At 46.8% G+C, this 22,821-nt stretch overlaps 1 protein-coding gene across 1 annotated transcript in view; it reads right to left on the reverse strand.

Annotated features, from left to right (window-relative positions):
* Fbln5 (fibulin 5) overlaps positions 1-22,821 on the reverse strand; it is a 75,481-nt gene that overhangs the window by 49,930 nt on the left and 2,730 nt on the right. Inside the window, exons 2-4 of the mRNA XM_059279015.1 lie at positions 20,557-20,611; positions 17,902-17,953; positions 15,480-15,734 (exon numbers count right to left, since the gene is read on the reverse strand). Of these exons, the coding sequence (XP_059134998.1) occupies positions 15,480-15,734; positions 17,902-17,953; positions 20,557-20,611 (362 nt within the window). The remainder of the gene's footprint in view (positions 1-15,479; positions 15,735-17,901; positions 17,954-20,556; positions 20,612-22,821) is intronic.

Below are 22,821 nucleotides of genomic sequence, written 5' to 3' on the forward strand. Positions count from 1 at the left end.
AAAGGTTCAAGCAAAGCATTTGGGAGCTCAGAGGAGGCTGAGGGGCTCAGAATAGGGGTAGTAAAGACCCAAGAAGGTCTCCTAGAAGGAATCACATAGGGGATTATTAAAGACAAGAAGGAAAAAAATGGCTTCTCGATGGTCTCTGGCCTCAGAAGGGTCCCTGCTAGAGGAAAAGGTCATGTTCCATGTTTTCCTCCTCCTCTAATTCCTGTGTTGAAGTCCTGACCTCCAGTGCCTCAGAAAGCGCCTGCATTTGGAGATGGGATCTTTGAAGACACACCGAAGTAAAGCAAAGCCCCAACCCACTACGATTGGTGCTCTTCTAGGAAGAGAAAACTGGACAGAGACAAGCACAGAGGGAGAGGAAGGGCAGACATGAGAGAAGATAGCTGGCTACAAGTCAGGAAGAGAGACACACAGCAGAACTGCACTCTGTGGCCCTCAGAAGTCCAGCCCTACAGCCACCTTGCCTTGCTCTTTCCCTCCAGAATCTTGATGTGGTACACCTGGCTCATTAAGACACCAAGTCTGCAGCACTCTGTTATGACACACTTGCAAACAAACATTCTGCAAGCTATACACACACACAGAGAGAGAGAGAGAGAGAGAGAGAGAGAGAGAGAGAGAGAGAGAGAGAGCTCCCAGGCTTCAGGGAGGACGGTCTACCTCACCCTCCCCTCTTCATCTGCTCTCAACAACATTGTTGATGAGACCCTATTAGTTTGCGTGTGGCTAGGCAGTTTGATTTGGAATCCCATATCCTCTGCTCCACGGTCAGAAGGCTGCCCTGGAATGTGACCCTGGCAAGCCTTCCCTGCTCAAGAGAGCCAAGGCCAAGTCCACACTGTCTCCTGTGGTCTTGATGACTTTGTTTCCTATTAACTCGTTGGTGACTTGTTCATCTGCAGAGGTACCAGGGTTTCCTACACCACATTTTTGTATCCTTGGAGGGATAGAATATTAATAGTCAAATTTACTAAATTTACAACTATTTGCTGAGCTTATATAGGGGTGAAATGGAGCTCTATGGCTTACAAAGAAGGTTGTGCTTCTTGTGTCCATATAGTGGTTTGGGAAAGAATTCACAATTTTGTGAATCTAGACTCTCAGGGAAGGAACTGATCTTAAGAACCTACCTTAAAGAGATGGTTGTCCTTGGCTTACCACATCCTGACCAAACTCCTTAGAATATGAAAGCTGACAAGGGACAATTTCAGACCTCCCTGTATCGTCAACCTGAGGGTCTGTGTTGCTCACTGGTTCTCCCTCCTTCCCAGTAAATGAGACTCTACACTCACCTCAGAGCATCCTCAGCCCATAGCTAAGCAAGGACATGCCCATAAGTCATGGTTTCTGGACCCCATCTCTTTCCACAACACTGCATTTGTCTTGACAATAAAGAACCCAAAGGTTTTTAAGTGAATTTGGGACACATAACATTACACAGCAGTGCTAGTTCCTGATCTCTCCATGAAGACTATCCACAGCAGAACTGGCTCTCACCAGATACTCAGTCTTTGTGCAGCCACACTGTGGTCTCTGCAGGAGTTGGACTCCCTCTACTCATTACATCCTGTTTCCCATGGTCCCTTGAAGGAACTCAAAGGGGAGGAAGAAGGGGGGCTGGTCTGGCTGAGCCTGTCCTTAACAATTTCCCTGTCCACGGCCTCAGCTTTCAACTCCCTTTTGTCAATGAAGATAAAATGTTTATGGTTAAAACCAAATTGTAGTCTTGGAAGTATCAACTTTTTCTGTTGTGGAGTAGAATATTTGTTTAACTAAGTAAAAGTGTGTTACATTTATTTGTGTTGCAGAATAATTTTTTAACTATGTAAAGATGTGTTACATTTGTTTATGCTGTATTTGTTTAACTATGTAAAGATGTGTTACTGTTTTACCTTGCCTGCCTAAGGTACCTGATTGGTCTAATAAAAAGCTGAACAGCCAATAGCTAGGCAGGAGAGAAATAGGTGGGGCTGGCAGGCAGAGAGAATAAGTAGTAGGAAGAATCTAAGCTCAAGAGAGAAAAAGAGGGAGATGCCCAGGGCCAGCCAGGAAGCCGCCAGACAGACAGACACGGAGGAAGCAGGAGAAGTAGGACATATGGAATGAAAGAAAGGTTAAAAAGCCCTGAGGCAAAATGTAGATGAAGAGAAACAGGTTAATATAAGTTATAAGAACTAGCTAGAAACAAGCCTAAACTAAGGCCAAGCATACATAACTAATGACAAGTCTCTATGTAATGATTTGGGGGCTGGTGGACCAAGAAAGTCTGCTACATTTGTCCTTCAGAAATCAGACTAGAGGGCCTCACCACTAAGAGCTCTCAAGACGCCACTTCAGGAAGTATGAGAAGTGCTCTCTGCAAGCAAGTCATAAAATGCTAACTCATCTAGAAAGTTCCAAGAAGCTTGCTGTGGTGACATCTGGGCTAGATTGCTCCAGTTTTCTCTTAGAGCACGGGGCTGACACACCCCAAATCAAGACTTCTCTTGGTGCTAATCTGCTTGAGTCAAAGGAAAGCCCTCACCCACAGTCAAGCTTCCTGTCCCCATCCGGCTCTCCTGAAACTCCTGTTCTTTGTCCAGAAAGGTGAGAAGGCACCTGCTCCTCCCCTCCTCCCTGCTGGAGAGCAAAGTGGGACTTCAAGGTTTAAACACAGCACTGCACAAGGACATGGCAGACTTGAACATCTGCGCTTGACTAGATGTTCTGAGGCCTGGATGGGACTCTGTCTGTTTTAGAAGCTGAATATGATTGAGATAGCCTGGGCTGGGGATGTGGCTCAGATGATAACAATGTTTGCCTAGCATATATAAGCACCTAGCACACATAACTGCTTGTGGTGGTACTCACAATGTAATTCCACCATTCAGAGGTAGAGGCAGGAGAAGCACACGTTGAAGGTCATCCTTGACTACATAGCAAATGCAAAGCCAGCCTCGATAAGTGAGCCCCTATCCTAAAACAAACAAACAAACAAAAAAAAAAACTAAGCTATTCAAAGAAAGGTGTCCAGGAAGTCTGAGATGGGGCATTTCCTAGAAACCTCTACCAATGTGGATCTCTTGTACTCTTAAATACTGGTCAATCTCAGAGGGCCCTGGCTTTCTAAGGGGCTGTATTCTACTTGGATGCTGCAGACCCTCTTCACACTCTATACAGATAGTGCCAGAGTTCATGTAGAATCATGGCATGTGTTCATCATCCTCAGGGCTGGGTATATGGCCACCCACAGACACCCCTTCCTAGAGAGGCTTGAAAGGGCACATCTCTGCTCTGTCTTAAAGGAGAGTTCAGATAAGGGGCCTGAGAACATAGAAACAATGAGGTTATGAAATGGCCTGTCATTAGTCACTAAGACTAAGACTCCAAGCCACTGTTCACCTGCCATCACAGCACATAACACATAGCACAGGAGTTTGTGGGATGTTGGAGAATGCTAGCGAAAGCCAGTCTTAGCTTTGGGGAAGTTAGAGGAATCCTTAGCAACTATCCAGTTCCTCTCACATGTAAGAGAAAGTAGAGTACCAAGAAGAGAGGAGACCAGAGCACACCATCTTCCAAGCTTGCAGCCATGCTATGACTCGATCCAGACCCCTATTGGCTAAGCCTCCAAAACAGAAATCTGAAACCAATGTAAAAGTAACTTTTAATTTTCCATGTATAAAGCCTAAGTCAGGGCATGGCTCTCAATACCAGACAGTCTAGTCCCAGCCAATATCCAAAGCCTTGTCTCTTATTCTAAGTCAAACTGCTCTCAGCCTGTGCCCGTGTGGCATGCTGGGTAACATAAACAAGCAGGTTACCAGTGAGCTCACAGCCAAGGCTGGCTCCCACTAGTGGTCCTGAACGTACCATGAACTTCCTCTGCTCCTTACTTTTGCTCATACTATTCGCAGCTTATTACCTTTCTGCTAAAATCTCCACTGGTCCCCTGAAGGGCAAAGGATCCCATCTCAGCATGAAATTCACACAGGACACTCCTTTAGCACCTGGCTGATATAGAGTCCGATGCTGAGAGGGAGTCTGTAGTTATCCCTCTAATGAAGTAGCTGTAGATGTATAGCACCAACCCTGGAAAGCTGTGACTACCCTAGCCAGGGCCATCCCAGGGTCCTGTACCTCTGTTATAGGCCCATTGTGTTGAGCTGTGATTACTATGTGTCAGATCTCACAGTTCCCACCAACTTGCCTGACTCCTGCCAAGAACTCAAGGAATGAATGAATTCATCAGCAATAACAAGTTGGGCCTATGCAGGCGTCTCTACCTATGATGCTATCAGTTCCTTTTTCTCATTTGAATCCTACTCACTCCTCTCATCGTGTGTGGCTCATCCACTCATTCAGCAAATTCTCATCAGGCACTAAAAATACAATGGTGAGCAAGACAGAAAGTTCCTGCTGGGCCTCAAGATGATTTAAATAGCCAGGGTTGTCTATTTATCACTGTACGGAGTGTGAGCCAGAGGACAAGTATAGGATGCTATGGTCACTCCTGAGTTCCCATTGAGCTCATCAGTTACCCTAGCAGCCCTGTTCCATCATGCTTCATCCTGGTAATGGTGGCCCCAGAGGACATGGTCACTCCTCACTAGGCTCAGATACGGAAAACATATATCTGCTCTTTGTCCCCAACAGGAATGAAGCAGAGGCTGGAATTTTTTGCGTCTTTGCATTGTTTCATATAACTTCTCTCAAATTATTATCCCCCCCCCTCCCATGAGAACTATGGAAGATGCCAATTTCATACTGATTCCGGATGTGAAGTCTGTTCTGTCTGACCTCAGTGATTCCTGGGGGATGTGTAAAGACCTGTGAAATATGCAGAGCTCATAAATCAAGTCTGGCTGCATTTCTGCAAATGTTCTAATTTGAAGGAGAGTCAGACAGCCCTGAAAATCCCCCAGGCATCATTGCCTCCCCAGCACTACCACGTCAGACGTCTCCAGAGCCTGCTCCAGATGCTGGCTGCCTGGGGCAGGACCAGCTCAGGCTGTCCCCATCTCCCCTCTGGCCCCACTCCAACAAGCTGGAGGGAATGGAAGGTCAGCCCTTGATTTCTTGTCTTCTGTCTGGAGTGCCACAGAGGGAAAGAATCCTGGGAATGTCCTTCCCTAGACAGACCCTGAGGAGGTGGGCCCGAGACCCTTCCCCAGACACACTCCTCTGTGTCCAAGAAAAGCAGAAACCTCAGAGTAGCTGCAGGTTCCCAGGGCGTGTTGACGTGAGATACGACTGAAAGACACTCTCGGGGACTGTATGAGGAGGGCCTCTAGGTGCTGGTGGATGTGTGGGAGCCAGTCTCTCCCATTAGAACCTCCCCTGCAAAAATGTCCTTAAGAAAAGGCCCATAGAGGTAGAACTCCACATGTCCGTCTAACCCACAGCTCTTCATTGGCGCCTGTTCCCATCATCCTCTCAGCTTCCTAATTCTATCCACTGCTCCCAGTGCAGCCATATGCCAACACCACGCTGAGTGTAGGGTGTACACAGTGGCCGTTGTGGTTAGCATGGTCTCTCTTGGCACTCAATGCAATGTGAGAAATCACAGAGGGTGGGATTTATGTGAAGGCTAAGAGATCAAGGGAGAGGAGGAGGGAAGCCTCACTTCCCTGGGTTGTCAGCACCAACACTTTCCTTCCATTCATTCATTCATTCATTCATTCATTCATTCATTCCTGCGATTATAACTTATTGAAAGATCACTCTACCATAAGCTGTGGACACATAGCAAGTGCTGGTGTAGTGCCTGCCTACCAGGAATGCTCCCACCAGGAATCCAACCCACTTCCTGAGCCCTACATCATGCCCTCGATATGAAAGATGTAAACAAGGCACATACCTGTTATAGGGAGCCCTTTCCTTCCTGCTTCCAGCTTGAGATCCAAGGAAGTTGGTTAGAAATGGTACCCAGCCCACAATCCTCACAAATAGCCTTCCATGCCAGAACACTGTGGAACCCATGTGTCCAAATAGACTGGCAGTCCAAGAGAGAAGGGAACAAGGGCATTCAAGTTGCTCTGGCACCAGTGGCTTAGTCACGAGGGTCCCAGAGAATGTGCAAGAGCTACTACTTCGGTGGGCACTGAGTAGACAGATGGAAGAGAAGAATCAGCATGCTTGCTTAGTGCGTCAATGGCAGGCTGCATGTATATGAAATCCGATGTGATTGTATTGCCTGGTGATACTGGAGCAAGTAGATGCTATGGCATTTACACAATGACAAAACCACCAATAGTGTGCTTCTCAGAACACACCCCCATTTCAAGCAATACACTACTGTATCTGCATGTAATCATAAACTGAAGGGAAACCCACCTCCCTTCTCTTTCCCTTTGCTACTCTCTCCTCGAGCCTCCCAGCCTGTGCTAAGAAGCGAGCAAGCACGTGTGACCGGCCATCCACTGCTAAGTCACAAAGCAAGTATTGCTCTTACAGTGTAAAGAATCACAGGTTCCAAAGCAGGCAGCAGAGATGGCGTATCATTTGGTGGTGCAGACCAGACTCACAGACACATAGCATCATCTCTGCTAAACAACCAAGCAGCCTACAGGTAAGTACTAGTATCCTATCTTGCAGGTAAGATATTATCTGCAAGTGTTTAAATCAGGAGCTAGGCCATTGGGCAATGGCGGGATGTAAACCCTAGTTTGGGTGAATCTAAAATCCAGCCTTGTTCTGTGGCATCACACTGTCTCCCATTGTTTACTGGCATAGCAAGCCACTCGATCCAGGCCCTTCAAGAAATTAAGACCCTCTTTTCTTTTCCTAGAAGCAGAAATGATAACTGGGGGCTCTCGGCTGAAGCAGTTGTTGGCTATAGAGATAAGATTCCTAATGTTTCTGGCCTCACACATGAAACAAATGACCTGCAGTCATATGGTGTTTTCCCTTCTTATTTCATTTGTTCTGTGGCACAAACAGCTCCCAGGTTGCGGTTTCTTGCAACACAGTGCAGGCAAGAGACAGAGATGCCCTGAAGATATCACCCAGAGCAGAGGAGAGCCACACAGGGCATGCCCAGAAACTGCTGTTACATTCCGAACCTGCTTGGATAATTCGGTTCTACAGTTCACCAATGGTAGAATCAATCTACTCTTAGGGAGAGAATGCTTGAAAAGACGTCTGTGACTAGCCTTGACGATGAATAGGAAGGTGCAGTCACCATATCCCACTTTCACGTGCTGGGGGGCACTGTAGCCCTGGCCACCTCCGAGGCTGAGCTAGGAAAACTGCCTGAATCCTGAAGCTTGAGACTAGCCAGGACCACACAGTGAGACTGTCATCTCTACCATGCCCCTCCTACTAATTTCAAAACTGTATACTTAGTGCTTCCTCTGGCCCTGGTGGGTGATCTTGACCCACAGTCATCCAGCAGGTTCTCTCTGGAGACCTGGTAGCATAGCCACTTTGGTCAGAACCATTACAGCAGAACCAAGGGGGCCTGTTCAGCTGTAGCATCCATACTTCATCTCTCCTCTTGCAAAATCCCTTTCTTTTCACACACAGCTGGATAATTTGAGAATGAAACACAATTAAAAGAAACATGACCAAACCAAAGAACCTAAGATAAGAGCCAAGAAAAGCATGTAAGTCATTAAGAAAAGTGCCATGCTGGGCACAGAGGAAGTGATCTACTGCACAAAGACACCAGAGGCTGGTCACGTCCCAGCAGTGGAGTTTACCCAGCTCATGGAGGCTAGTCAGTGCACTGTGCCTCCCCCAATAGGTCAGTACTGACTGCTAAAGCTATGGCTACGGAGAGAAGGGACACATTCTCTGATGAATTCTGGATGAGTACCATCCAGCAGAAGGTGTCACTGTTCGCAACACATAAATAGACCAGAGTTGCATTATCTAAACAATCCAGGTGAGAAAGTGTTACCAGAAAAATCTAGAGTGCATGGACCCATGCACACACACACACACACACACACACACACACACACACACACACACACCGTTGGGAAGATTTGGAATGATAGAACGTTCTGGAGCCAGAAGGGGCCTGACAAGTCACATGACTCAGGGAGCTGTGTATGCATACCACAGACCTGTCTCGTATGGATGGATTCCCCTTCTCAATGCTTTTAAACCACATGAAACAAAATCCATAGGATTACAAAGGAAACCTCTATACTGAAAAGGCAATATCAAAAAATTTTAAAAGATAAATGTGTGACAGAGCTCTATATATACTTTTTTACTATTGATTTAGGTAGTGTGTGTCTCTGTGTGTACATGTATGTGTGTCTGTGTGTGCATATACGTGAGCAGGCATCTAGAAGCCGAAGATCAATGTCTAATTGCTTTCTCATTCACTCTCCATCTTTCTTTGGAGATGCTGAGCCTGGCACTCACCAATTCATCGAGGCTGGCTGCTCGGTAGACTCCAGAGACCCCGTCTGTCTCTCCCGTGCTAGGGATAGAACCAAAGGTTGCCACATCCAGCTTTTCCACGTGAGTGCTGGGATCAAACTTGATGCTCAAGCATATCAGACACTTTACTGACCAAGCTATCCCCCCAGCCGTGTGCATACACACGTCCTCATTAATGCACTAAATAGCAAGGTTAAGCAACAGATCTAATGTCTGTCAGTAAATTCTGGAGGAGTGGCAAGCATGAATAAGATTTCAAAAGCAGCTCGAAGTAGCCGTTCCAGCTGTGCTGTGATCTGTAAACACCTGGCTTTACACAGTCAAGGGTCCGACTAAGAGTCCCATGACAAATTACCAGCATACTAGGCGGAAATGCTAGCTTTCAATATCACATTAGCCAGGGGGTAGAAAATTAGAGGCCTTGATTTAAATGTACTGACCCCAGATTAAGAGGCTTAATATAACACTAACCCTCTTTACAGCTAACAGCACTTAGATCAGAGGCCAACTGACTTTCTTAATGTCCTCAGCCAGTAAGTAGTAAATCTAGACCAAAGCCCAGCTCTTACACAGCTATCTTTGCTGTCCCTTTAACAATGCAGCATGCTGCCTCAACTTAGGCTTTAATATAATTGGTGTGTGTGTGTGGGGGGGGGTTAAGTAATACATTTTCATAAAGTTAAGCAATTTAGTTATTGCAATTTTAAAAATGTTTCTGTCTTTCCTTATGTGAACAGATGGGTGGGCAAGGGCTTTGTGTCTTCAAACGTGGTCCTAGATTAACAACATTGCTCCTCTCCATGACAGACAGAGCTAACTCCAACTGCTGCCGATGAAGCGATAATTCAGCCCTCAGCCTCCGAAAGCATGCAGTATCCATGCTATATTCCAGGGGAAAGAACTCACGAGAGCAGAAACAGCTAGGGATCATGGAGACACAATAACAGGAATAGGCGATAGCAACAGAAATGGTGAGGTTTGGAGTCATGATAGTAACTAACTTGTGAAGCCCCTGCCCAGAGCCAGCCTCCGGATTAGGCCATTCTTGTGCATTATCCTATATACTTCCCAAAATAATCCTTGGACATTGGTAGTGTTGTCCCTGTTTACAGTTAGAAAAATGGAGATTTTGAGAGGGTGAGTGAGTTACCTAGCTCCCTACTCTATGTGAGGAAAAGACCGAAGCAGATGTAGAACCCTGGGGGAGGGCTGCCAGTGCACAAGCTTGCTGGAGCAGTTCAAGGGCTTCTGACCAAAGCCAACCGCAGAGGCCCTGCTTCTACGGGGAATGTCGTTCCCTCCCCAAGCCTAGTTGGTCCTAAACCGCTCAGCGGCTAGGGAACCTTCCACTCTTCACATTTCCTGAGCCTGAGGCCTGGGTTTCAAGTGACAGCCCAAGCAGGAGGTCTGGAGAGAAAAAATGGAAAGAATACAAGTAAAGGAAGGCCTCCAGACGCTCCTCCATTTGTGCTGCCCACAGACCTGCCATCCTGTGGCTGAGGTTTCTCTGTGCTCTTGGCCTTGTCTTGGGGCTGGGAACAAATGCCACATTGGGCTGCCTTCCTGTGGCTTTGTCTCATAACTTAAACAAACCAAGCATTTCTGGCACCTTGAAGCAGAGTCTGAGGAAAGTCTCCTCGAAACCTTGAAGGCTTGCAAAGTGGGTGTGGTCAAGCTCAGCTTTGGGTCATTTTTAAGGTTTCTAAAGAATTAGGCCTTCGGTACGTTTCAGACTCTGAACCATTGCCCTTGTTGCTCCTTCAGGACCCCAGCAGCCTCCTCCATGAATCATTCCTAATTAACATTTGGTGTGTGACACTCCATGCAGAAGACCCTAGGCAGGGTGTTTTCATGCAAGCAGGCCTGGCCATACCTATTTTACAGTTTATAGACAAAGACATAGAACCCCAGGCCTCAACAGTAGGAAGGGGCCAAACCAGAAAGAAATCCAGGGCCTGGCTGACGTCAGAGCTTCAGCCCCTCCACTCCCAGAGCCTTCCTGGCCCTGCCTTTTTGTGCCACATTAGCAACTCCCAGGCTCCTTGTCTTTCAGCTGCTTGCATGGTATCTGACCTCCCTTCCTTGACCACAGACCCCTGGCTGTTCCCCTTTGTGCCTAAACCAGAGAGCCTGGCAGGGATGAAACACTCTGTGAACTAAATTAGTCAACTAAATACTGGCTAGCTGTCAGGAAAATAACTCAAGAGTGTCTTAGGCCAACTCCATGCATTTTCAGAAGTGTCTGTTATTTGTTGCTCTCTGCCTACGTGGGTACCCTGATTACTAACAACAATGAAATGCCAGACAACTGGGGAATAAAAGGCCTTGGTTGTAGTCTTAGGAATGGCCAGGAGGATCCCTGAAGTCCCTGGAGCAGCAGAGCTCTGGAGAAACAGCTTTCTCAACTGCAGACACATCATGAATCTCTGTTACTGGTAGAGTCCCTGGCTTGCTACTGAGCCAAGTTGGTTAGCAAAGCCAGGCTTATGTAGAACGTCACCCAGAGAGATGACATGTTGAAGGCCATAAGGAATAAACATTCAGAGACTGGTGGCAACCGCAATCCAAGGGATTGGTTCTCAGAGGTAATATGTCATGAGGAGAAGGCTCCAGAGTGACAGTCTGAATCCAGGAAGCCCTTCACTGAACCGCCCCACTCCTTGCTTTTAGTTCAACATAGCCAGGCCCTACTTTTCCCAGATGGCTCCTAGCTGGCTCAGAACTCTTTGTGTATTGCTTGATCTGCACTATGTCTGGGTCCAGGTCAGTGACCTCAGCTCCACCAGCCTTTCTTCCTTGCTAGTTAGCTATGTCTGACTGCCCTCAGCACCCATCTAGAGACTCGGGTTACCGTATCTTCCAAGGGTAGAAGATCTGGGTGACACATTGCATCTAGCCATGAGTCCCAGCAGCCTTGTGGAGCTAGTCACCCTCAAGCCAAGCTGTCATTTTTCTCAGTGCAACGCATTCTTGGCTTGGGGACTGTAATTCTTGGGTCACTATGCCCCTGTCTACAAAAGTGCCCCAAGTGATCTAGACTTCTAACCAAGGACTCAGACACTCAAACCTGAGGCCACGCTGTTCCAGAATAAATAGAGTTTAGTCATCACTGAAGTGGAACCCAAAACAGAGAGGTCAAGAAGGAAGCTCAGAGATACTGGGGGAACTGAGGGCACAGGGCTCTGTCAGCCTACAGAAAGAGGACACGGGCTAAGTGGAATATAATGAAGATGGTTTCTGTGAAAGTAAGTCAGACATGCTGCAAGGTTGGGCTCCAGGGGACAGAGACAGCCATTATCTTGCTCAAAGTGACTCTCACACTTTAGGAAAGGAAATCAGAGAATAAATGGAAGGGGCAGAAGACCAAAGGTGTCACCTATGAAGAGGTTTATCCCAAGCATCATACCAGAACTGGGCCAAGTCTCCAGACCTATTTCCAGCTTCCAGAGCATGGACAGGGAAGAAGGAAAGGGCTGTGCACAGCCACTCCAGACGAACACCTTTACATCCACAAGGAAGCGGCAAGGAAAAGGGACAGAGCTAGCAACTGAGGCAGTTAGGAAAGCTGTCCAGATCAGACTCCATGAAAGCAACGGGGGAAAAGGCATTTGCAGGGGGTGAGGAGATGCACGTGTATGCAGGTGTGTGTAGGTATGTGTGTGTGTATGTGTTTGTGTGTGTGTGTGTTCATGTAAAGTTCAACATCAATTAAGTCTTCCTTTTTATTATATTTTATTTCATGTTCATGTACACACACATGTTTATGCTACAATGCTTGTGTGGAGGTCAGAAAACAATTTGATGGCATCTGTTCTCTCCTTACCAGACATGTAGGTGAGGTATTGTGGATCCCAGGAATCAATTCAAGTAGCAAGTACCCTTACCTACTAAACCATTTTGTTGGCCCTCACATTGTTTGTTTGTTTGTTTGTTTGTTTGTTTGTTTGGAGAGTCTCTGATTACAGTTGAAACTTGCTGATTAGGCTAGACTGGCTGGCCACCAAGCCTCAGGGATCTGTCCAACTCCACTTCCCCGTTGCTGGAGTTAGAGGCATGTACAGTCATGCCTGTCTTTTCTGTGTAGGTGCTGGGGATCCGAACTCAGGTTCTCATGCCTGTGAGACAAGCATTTTGCTCACTAATCTATCCCCCCAGTCCTGGAAAAAGGGCATTTATGAGACAAACAATCTAAACATCATCCAGATATTTCATGGTAAAAATGGATTCTTGCTGACATTTATAGGTTTGATAATGCATTTTAAGTTTTAAGGGGGATTTTGGGTTGTTTTGTGGCCTTCTTATAAAGAATCTTTGCCTTTTTAAGATAATTCTGCAATATTAAACTGATTTGGCATCCGGCATTTGCTTCAAATCACAGAACTAAGTGGAAGCTGAAGAAGAGCCTGTGTCGGTGACCAGTAACCTCGGGTGACAAGCAGAAAATCATCCACTGTGCTCTCTCAACTCTGGTCCAGTTCAAAATTTTACAGAAAAAAAAAATTTCATGTACAAAGCAAGTGAGTAAGAACTTTGCTGTCAACACTGACTTCTACACTGGCTGTCTAAAAGCCCTTCAAAAACCTTTACAGCCCAAGTACCGGGTTCCTCATCTAGAGCCTGAGCAGTTCAGACTAGGACTCAGCCTGACACACAGTGTGACCACAGACAGGTCTCTTAATTTCTCTGTGCTTTGACTCCCTTATAAGCACAACAAAAATGCCAGTTCTACCTGTAGCGTGCTGAGGGCCCATGACCCTGAGACGCAAACACTGAACCAGGGCTTCTTGGTGTCACAACCGGGGCTGCGGCTGGCAATGCCATTAGGTTTGTTTTGATGGGGAGGAGATGCACTCCTCTCTCCATGCGACACCAAGCTTCAGAAATGTCTCCGGTTCTCACTGAATTCTCATCGCTTCCTCAAGAAGAAGAAGTCCTTTGCTCCAGGAATGCCTGTTCTCTCCTTCCAAGGCCTTCTTCCCTGCACACACCTGCCCATCTCTTCCCTGCTACCTTGCTCCCAGCCCCTTGCCTCCTGTCCCAGTTCCCTGGAGCATCAGTTAGAGAGCTGCCAATCCCAGCCCTCCCCCTGCTCTGGCCCCCTGCCACCCCCTCTCACAATGCCCATAGGGGCCTCAGCCTTGGTAAGTCAGGAAACGGTGGGGTGGAGGGAAGGGAAGTCAGAACTCAGGACGTATGAATGCATAATGCTTAACCTTTTGGAAATGGATGGGCCTGGTGCCAGTCCTTGCTGGGGTTCCCAGATTGTACTGGGCTTACAAAAGGGTCATTATTAAAGGCTCCACATGTCTATGTAACAGGTTCAGAACCACAAGCAGTATGACGTCAGAGGGATCACAAGATGAATAGGCTTCCCAGCCTTGTCCTCAGTGCCAAGAACCTTGAGTCCCTGGAAGGAGGTATGTGGAAGGAGGGTAACCAAGGAGCCCTAAGGTAGTGAGTTCCCAGCTGTTCTACAGAAGGGGTTAGTGAGATGGCCCAAGACCCGTCCACAGCAGGACCAGATGAGACCTCTTTCCAATGCCTTCAAACTGTTATCACAGCCCCTTCCTCGCTGCACACGTGGTTAGTCACTCAGCTCATCTGCCCTCCAGGTGTCTCCTGAGAGAGCATCACCCCCTCTCTCTCCGTATTTATATGTATTTACACACACACCCATTCTTTGGGCCATTTCTTTTCTATTAGATGGGAGCCGTCAGCTGGGCTCACATCCTAACTGTGCAATGACCTCACTTGCTGGAGTCCATATTCACCTTTCCAAAAAGTAAGAGGTTGTAGCTAAAGACCTTCCAAAAAGTCCTTTCCAGTTACAATGGCCTATTGTTCTGCAGTGTGTCATAAGGAAGCGTGACGCCGTCTCCTCCCCCAAAGCTGTGAAGCATGTGGCTTGATTGGGTTCCACATTTTCTTCCCTAGGCATGTTCCTAGTTAAGGTTAATCTCAATCAGCACATACACATGTGCCCTGACATACACACCAGGTCCTTTGAGAGCAGTAATAATGCAAATTGTGAGCTCAGGTATATCCAATTTTCCCCATAGCATTGAAGGACATATATTTACATATGTTTGCACATATTTAAATGTAAATGCACACTCATTTACATGAATGTATTTATACATTATAATCAGCACAGTCTCTCTAGCTGTTGGTTACAGACCAATACTCCAGAGCCCTGAAACTCACAAAATCTTATTAAATAGACTGATGGTCTCCCATACTTTTAAGGCCATGGAAAGGAAATATTAGAATTTCAATTCATATTTATTTTCATTGCATTCTTTTAAATTTCCTATTTCTTATGTGTACTTCATATTCCCCAAACCACATGAATATAACAGGATGCATGTGTCACATATAAATATGCCTGTAATGGGGATCCAAGCCCAAAAGGATTTGGCAGAGGAGGTACACAGTCAAAAAAGTTTGAGCCTTCACTGTCAATCTCTCTTCACTGTAACTCTCCCAAAGCTGGAGACAATTACAAGGATTTAGTCTAACTACTGCCAAAGGACCAGGCAGGACCCCAGGCAACTGTCCTCCAAGGCAACACTGGCCAATGGAACCTGAAGCTCTCCAGGGTGCTGCCAGTTTCTTTGGGGTTCGTGATATACTGTGTCTACTTTTCCCCAGAGTCCCCATCAGCAAGGCGCCTTTAGCCCTAAGAACACTGGCTTTCATCTAAGAAACCCACTTTCTTTTCCAGATCAGCTTATGTTGGCCCTCAGGGCTTCTCTGCAGCAGTACTCAAAGAAAGGGATGGATGGATGGATGGATGGATGGATGGATGGATGGATGGATGGATGGATGGATGGGTGGGTGGATCATCAACTGATAGAAAGAGAGCAAATTGGCTTTCTAGAGGACTGTTAAGTAAATGGCAAAACTCAATTCCAGAGTCAGAAGAGGACCCAGAAATATATCTGGAAGAGACCATTATGCCATCTATAGAGAGCAGACCATTGTCTGATGGGCACATTTCATGACAGCTAGCTCCATTTGGGAAGACACATTAGATTCTGACAGCACTCTTGAGAAAGTATGTGGTGTGGGAGGACAGGCACTGGGCTACTCACCTACACACTGATTGCCTTCATCCATCTGGTACCCAAAGCGACAGACAAGAGGCCTCGAAATTGTGGGGTAGTTGGAAGCTGGTACTGGTGGGGCAGCTGCTGGGTATGGCCCTGAGTAGGATGTAGAGTAGGGATTCGAGTAGGGCCCTCGATACACTGGATTGGTTCGAGGGATGCACAAATACCCGCCATTCTGATTGACACACATCATGTCCCCACGGCAAGCCTCAGGGATGGTCCGGCATTCATCAATATCTGCAAAGGCCACAGAAAGGACAAGTGTCAGTGGCCTCCTCCACGATGCTGAGCATATGCATACTGAAGCAGAGCAGACTGAGGGGAGTGACCCTCCAATACTTCACCTGACTCATTACAATCTGATCAGCTGAACTGACTCAAAGTGACCCGTGTTATCAAACATTAGCTCTTTAAGCCCTCCCCCCACCCACAGAAACCTGGACTATTATTGATTCATATATTTCTTTAAAGAACACATTTGAAACACAGGAAAATGTGCTCTTTCACACATGGGAATATAGTAAATAAAAACACCTTTAATTTACATAAAGAAAGGGACAGTAAAAATAAACAGACAAGAGTGTGCATATAAAAGTATGCCAGATACTCTCCCATGCATTTCCTATACTCTGAAAACATGAGAGCAGGCCTAAGAACCATTCCCATTTTTATTCAAAGTAATAGCTGGGCAAGAGAGAAAGAGACTTTTGCACTCAAAAAGACAAGGCTTGGCTCAGACCTAGTACTTGCTGAGAAAGCAGAACATTGCTTTCAAGTCGGCTCACACAGTGCCAGCAAACAGGACCTCGTCTAGCCCTGCTGGAGGTCAGCTCACGCTGGAAAGAGAGTGGTGGTCTGTCTAGAAAAATCAGGCTTGTTAGGGTGGAGTAAAGGGAGGCCCCAACTCTGGCTCCAGCGGGCAGCAGACCTGGCTTTGAGTGTTGGGCCCCGCCACCAGCTTTGGAGCCTGCTCTGTGTGGGACTGAAGTCCAGGGAGATGCCTGGATCCGGGCAGCTCGCCCACCATGTCATCTGAGAAATTTATGCCAACTCCCAGCTTGGGAATTGAGAATGCTGTGGTTCGGAATGCAATGGTCTGTTCTCTAGTTAAAGTGATGAACTAGAAGAGAAGGCCACTGCCCTCTTTGTCCTGCGGGGCATCCTTGAAGCAAAGTGCTTTATACTGTAAATCCAAGCATAAGCCTGGATTTACAAGCCATCTATCTCCCCTCTTATTCTCAGTTGATGTGACTCAGGAAAGACAAATGATTTGACCTAAAACAAATCTAATTAAAAAGCTAATTATTCCCCCAATGTGGCAGGCCAAGCCTTATCCTCTCCACATGCTCCATGCTCCATCCACAACATGCCATGCCTGAACCTCCTTTTTGTGCCTGGTCTTTGCCTGTGCTGTTCCTTCCACTGGGGATTGAGGTTTCTCAGGGGTTCTATTCATCCTTCAATGCCCAATTCAAACTGGACCTTTACCGCTCCTTGCTGTGTATGGGCACAAGACATCCCTCTGTCTCTGCTTTTTTCAGGGTCCATTGCTGTTACCTCTGCTCAGTGATGACATGACTCCACCGACTTGTCACAACATCCACTGTGTCTAAGTTTCTCCCCACTAGATGGCATGTGAGAGAATGCCCTTCTTCAAAGTATTTCCTGGGAATCCATTAGATCACAGGGCTGATTCAATTCAGGTTACTGATCAGCTGGCTTTGAGATGGGAGCATTCATCCCAGATTACGTATGGGACACCCAGTGTGATTGTGTGAGTGGATAAAAGTAGAAAAGGCAGGAGACTTGGTCAGTCAAAGAAGGGATCCATAAGTGTGAAAGGCACCTGACTGCTGAGGGGTGGGGAACAGGCTACCAACCAAGGAATTAACGCAGTTTCTAGAGTCTGGGAAGGGTCTCACCAGACAACCAGCAAGGATGGAGGACCTGAAACCTACAACTTCAGGAGGCTGGATCCCACCAATCTCTCTCACAAGCAAAAAGATGCTCTCACTCCTTGAGCCGCAGAGAAACATAGCCCTGCCAATACTTTGATATTAACACGGTAGACAGATGTTGGGCCTCGGACCTAAAGGCCTCTGAGATCTGAAGTGTGCACATTTTAAGCCACTTATGGAACCATATGGAGGCAGCACTGGGGAACAGATCTGACAGGAATGCTTGTTGAAGATAGAGATCAGTTCTTTGACCCTGGACAGTGTCTAGCACAAAGCACATAAACAACAAGGATGTCATTGGCTCAGTCATTGCACCACTGAGTTCTTCCATGAAGAAGGCAAATGAAGATTTGACAACACTGAACAACAGCTGTGGCAGGAACATCATTGCAATTGGGCCCTTGCCAAATAGCCTCACTTAACCAGAGACTGTCAGTATCACATACCTAAACACTGTCCTGTCTGTCGGTCCAGGTCAAAGCCGTTTGTGCACTGTTGCTGTAGAGAGGGAGAGAAGACACAGGCCAGGTCACTGACTTGCATTCTTCATCACTATAAAAGCATCATAGAGCATTTGGGAAGTGGAGTAAGGGGGAAAGGCACACGGAATACCCACATGTGGAGTAGATCTCTCTTTGGAAATGTTTTCTTACAATCACTGCACACTTAGTGTTGTTTTTTCAAACCCCCTATACCAGTGCTTCGTGAACCCCACTTTCAGCACTTGTAGATTTTGTCATGACCAAGTGATGAGGAGCAGTAATGGCCTTGTATGAAGCCACCATGTAATAGCCCTACTTTTAGAGAAGGAGACTACCCAGTGCTGGTCACCTCTCCTTCATAGAATCCCCCCCAAATAAACTCTCTGTTCCCTATGAAATTCTCCCCCTGAATCCTGCTGTATTCATAAAACAAAAGCTACATGGCAGATGTGGCCCATTTTCTTAGCAAAGATGAATGGGGCATTCCTTTATTTCAATTTCAGCAAGACAGTGGCATAAAGGACACATTTTGGCAATCGCAGAGAGTTGTGATTTTACATGTAACTTGAGCTATAACCATACATCCTTTTTGTTTGTTTGTTTACTTTTGTTTTACTTTCAAGACAAAAGTTTCATTGTGTAGCCCAAGCTGGCCTTGAACCTGTGGTCTTCCTGCCTCTGCTTCTCAAGTGCTGTGAACGTTTGTGGTTTGGGTTGTGGGCTAAGCCATCTTTCCAGCCTTGACTACGAACGTTGAAAATGCTGAACTGGGAACAATTTGAAGGCCTCTTGCAGGTGCCTGGAGGCTGACACAGGAATGAGGTCAGGGTCTAGGATTATGGTACTCCCGTCTCTAGGCACACCTGCAGCCTCCAGGTCGGGCTTCCCTGGGCTGTAGGGTGATTTGTGGAGATGCTGAGCTTGGCCTGTGCTACAGCTGAAGGTCCCAGATCTTAGAGCCTGGGGCAAAGGACCCAGAAGAGCCTGGGGTCTGTACCACAGAACCCAGGAGACCAGGTTCCAGCCCTGCTCTCCAACTCAGTGCCAGGGAAGAATGGGCTCAAGCCACTGGTTTAGCTGGATTCTAATTCTCACTGGGGCCCTTACTCTCTTCATCCCTTCCCTGTGCCTCAGTTTCTCTCACAAAAATAGGGTACTGTTATTTACTTGTAAGTGGTTACAAAGAGGAAATATGTTAGTATACATGCCTAGATTAATTAACACAATCTTATGACCAGTGTCTTCTTCAGGCCTAGCTGTTCTTATCTGTAACCCTTGGGGCTAGATTAGAAATTGCCAAGGTCCCCCTGAGATCTAAAAGTCTATGTTATTCTGACGCCCTTCCTATCTCCAGTGGCCTGAATGTATCTAATGGCCTTTGAATGTACGTCTTAATTCTTCCCCTTGCCTTACCCCAACATATTTTTCAGTGCTAGGATCAAACCTTGCTCATGCTGGGCAGGTGCCCTGCCCTTCCCCACCTACAGTCCCTCAGCCTTCCTCAGAGATGGGGCTGTCTTTATTTCTTCTCCAAGAAGGCACACAGAAGGACTACTCTGAGCCATCTAAATCAGTGATTCTCAACCTTCTTCACGCTGTGACCCTTTAATATAGTTCCTCATGTTGTGGTGACCCCCAACCATAAAAATTATTATTATTTTTTTTTTTTTTGGTTTTTCGAGACAGGGTTTCTCTGTGTAGCTTTGCACCTTTCCTGGGACTCACTTGGTAGCCCAGGCTGGCCTCGAACTCACAGAGATCCACCTGGCTCTGCCTCCGAGTGCTGGGATTAAAGGCGTGCGCCACCACCGCCTGGCCATAAAAATTATTTTTGTTGCTCCTTCATAACTGTAATTTTGATACTGTTATGAATCTTAATGTAAATATCTGTGTTTTCCCATGGTCTTGGGTGACCTCTGTGAAGAGATCTTTTGACATCCCCTCCAAAAAAGGTTTCGACCCACAGGTTGAGAACCACTGATCCAGATAAACCCTCCCACATTGCTTAGGACTGACATATCTGGTCCAGCCTTCCCTGTAGCTTTCCAAATGAGATGCTGCAACTTCTCTCAGACCCTCACCTTGAACCCAACTTTATTGTCCCTTTCATACTCCTTCCAGGAGAAGGGATGCCCCTCACTCCAGGCAGCTGAATTACCCAATCCCGCACACTTACATTGGGATATTTGGGTAAACTCCACTTCCTCCCCATTTCTTTCACTAGGTGTTGTATGGGTGGAGACACACACTGACCCACCCCTGGGGGCCCTTTGCAGGCATCCTAGGAGCACCCTAAGAAAACACAACATTGAACTATCATTTAAGTTCAAGTGAGTCTCCCTGAGGGGCACAAATGAGGTGGCAAGATCTGGTTTAAACACTGTTGGTGTTGGATCTGAGGATACTGAGATCCAATTCTGGCTTTGCCACTTGGAGCCTACATCACCCTGGGTCAACCTCAGCCTCCCAGTGCCTGGGATATGATCTGTGTATATTATGGAGGGTAGTGAGTGACCTGCAGAGTGCCTCTCATTCCTGTAATCCTGGGATTCTAAAACACATGCCTGGACTCCCTCACCCTAGCTTGGTGACATGCTTCTGGACAACTTGAAACCTTACCTGTGCATTCCCAGGGTGTAGAAGCCAGAGTGCCAAGATGGCAACCATGAGTATCCTGTGGGAGGCAAGAAACCAAGAGTGAGTGCCAAGGGATGCTCATGTCTAGGAAGCCTGGATCTCCTGCTGCCCAGGCATTTAGATGGTGGCTTTACCATGTGCTTGCAAATGGAGAGGGCACACTCAGCAGAGCCCAAGGGGGCCTCCAGACCCCTAATCACACCACAAGAACCAGCCTCTTATGCTTGCTTTATGTGTTAGGATAGTGAGTTAGGTCACGTGCTTGAATACAAGCATTCACTACTTAGGAAGAAAAAACAGAGACCCACAGCTGTGGCATCAACCAGTTGTCTTGGTCTTTCATCATTCTGCATGGAATCTGCCTGGGTTAAACATCATGACCACAGAACCAAGAGCCACCGTGTCCTCAAACCATGAAAGCTAGAATGTGAGGTGCTTTGTGTTCAAATGAACTAGAACTTGGAGTCCTCAGTCCACACATGTGAATACCCAGATTTGAGCGGCCCAAGAACCAAGAGTCCACCCTAGTATGAAGTTCATGAGAACTGCCACCCCAGGGAGTAAAAGACTGAGAAACCCATGCAATACCCAGAAGAAAGGCAGTGGGAAACAGCAGGAAATGCCATGACACCATGGCACAGCCAACATGGCCACCCACAAGCCAGTAAACATCTCTGCCTGTGGGTAATTTGGTTTTTTACTGTGGCCAAGCTTTTGTCTGGTAAAACTGTAGTCACCAGTATGCTTTAAAACTTCAAAGTCTATGCCACTCACACCCATCAAGATGGCTATTTGTGCATCGTGTTCATATTGTGGGTGTGTGTGAGTGTGTGTTGACATGTGTAGGTGCATATGTGTAGGTGCATATGCACATGTGTGTGTGTGTTCAGATGAAGGCCAGAGGCTGGCAACCGGTACCCTCCTCAAACACTCTTTGCCTTACATACATACCAATTATATATATATATACATAAGCAGGGTCTCTCACTTGCACCCAGAGCAATCAAACACTCATACACATAAAACAATGTTTTTAATCTTAAAAAATTTACAGAACAGAAAACAGCAAGTCCAGGAGGATGTGGACAGATCACAGGTCTTGTGCATTGCTGATGGGAATGTAAAACTGGTGATCCAGCAGGCCCAGAGCGTGTTCTCCAGAAAATTGAGTCCAGGACCAGACAGACACATGTACACTCATGTTAACAGCAGTATCTTGTACAATAACCAAAAGGTAGATACAATGCAAACGTCCACACAGGAATGACTAAACAAAATGCACGTGCAGACACACACACACCACACATGCATGAGCAAATATTATTCAGACTTAAACTAAGTGGGACATGACACAATATGGAAAGCTGGGTACATTACTATATGCCTGTAGTCCTAGCTGCTCCAGAAGGCCGAAGTGGGAAGGTCACTGAAGCCTAGGAGTTCAAGGCTAGCCTGAGCAATATAGTGAGATCCTATCTAAAAAAAAAATTAAACAGTGCAAAAAGCCAAATGATGGCTCAGCAGGCAAGGGGACTTGTCGTCAAACCTGATGACCTGATGACCAGGACCCACATAGCGGAAGGAGAGAACCAAGTCTTAAAAGTTATCCTTTGAATGAGATCTACATGAACAGCCTGGACATGAGTGGGGGTAGTGAAGGGCGAGGGTCGAGGGAAAGAGAGCTTGGGTGAGTGGGAGATCCCAGCTGGATCAACAACAGAGAGGGAGAACAAGGAATAGGAGACCATGGTAAATGAAGACCACATGAGAATAGGAAGAAACAAAGTGCTAGAGAGGCCCACAGAAATCCACAAAGATACCCCCACAACAGACTGCTGGCAATGGTCGAGAGACAGTCCGAACTGACCTACTCTGGTGATGGGATGGCCAAACACCCTAATTGTCGTGCTAGAAACCTCATCCAACTACTGAGGGATCTGGATGCAGAGATCCATGACTAGGCCCCAGGTGGATCTCTGGGAGTCCAATTAGCGAGAATGAGGAGGGTTTATACGAGCGAGAATTGTTGAGACCAAGGTCGGATAAAGCACAGAGACAAATAGCCAAACAAACGGAAACACATGAAATATGAACCAATGGCTGAGGGGTCACCAACTGGATCAGGCCCTCTGAGTGGGTGAGACAGTTGATTGGCCTGATCTGTTTGGGAGGCATCCAGGCAGTGGCACTGGGTCCTGTGCTCATTGCATGAGTTGGCTGTTTGAAACCTGGGGCCTATGCAGGGTC

Source organism: Peromyscus eremicus, chromosome 14 (genome assembly GCF_949786415.1).
Source record: "Peromyscus eremicus chromosome 14, PerEre_H2_v1, whole genome shotgun sequence".
Taxonomy (NCBI): domain Eukaryota; kingdom Metazoa; phylum Chordata; class Mammalia; order Rodentia; family Cricetidae; genus Peromyscus; species Peromyscus eremicus.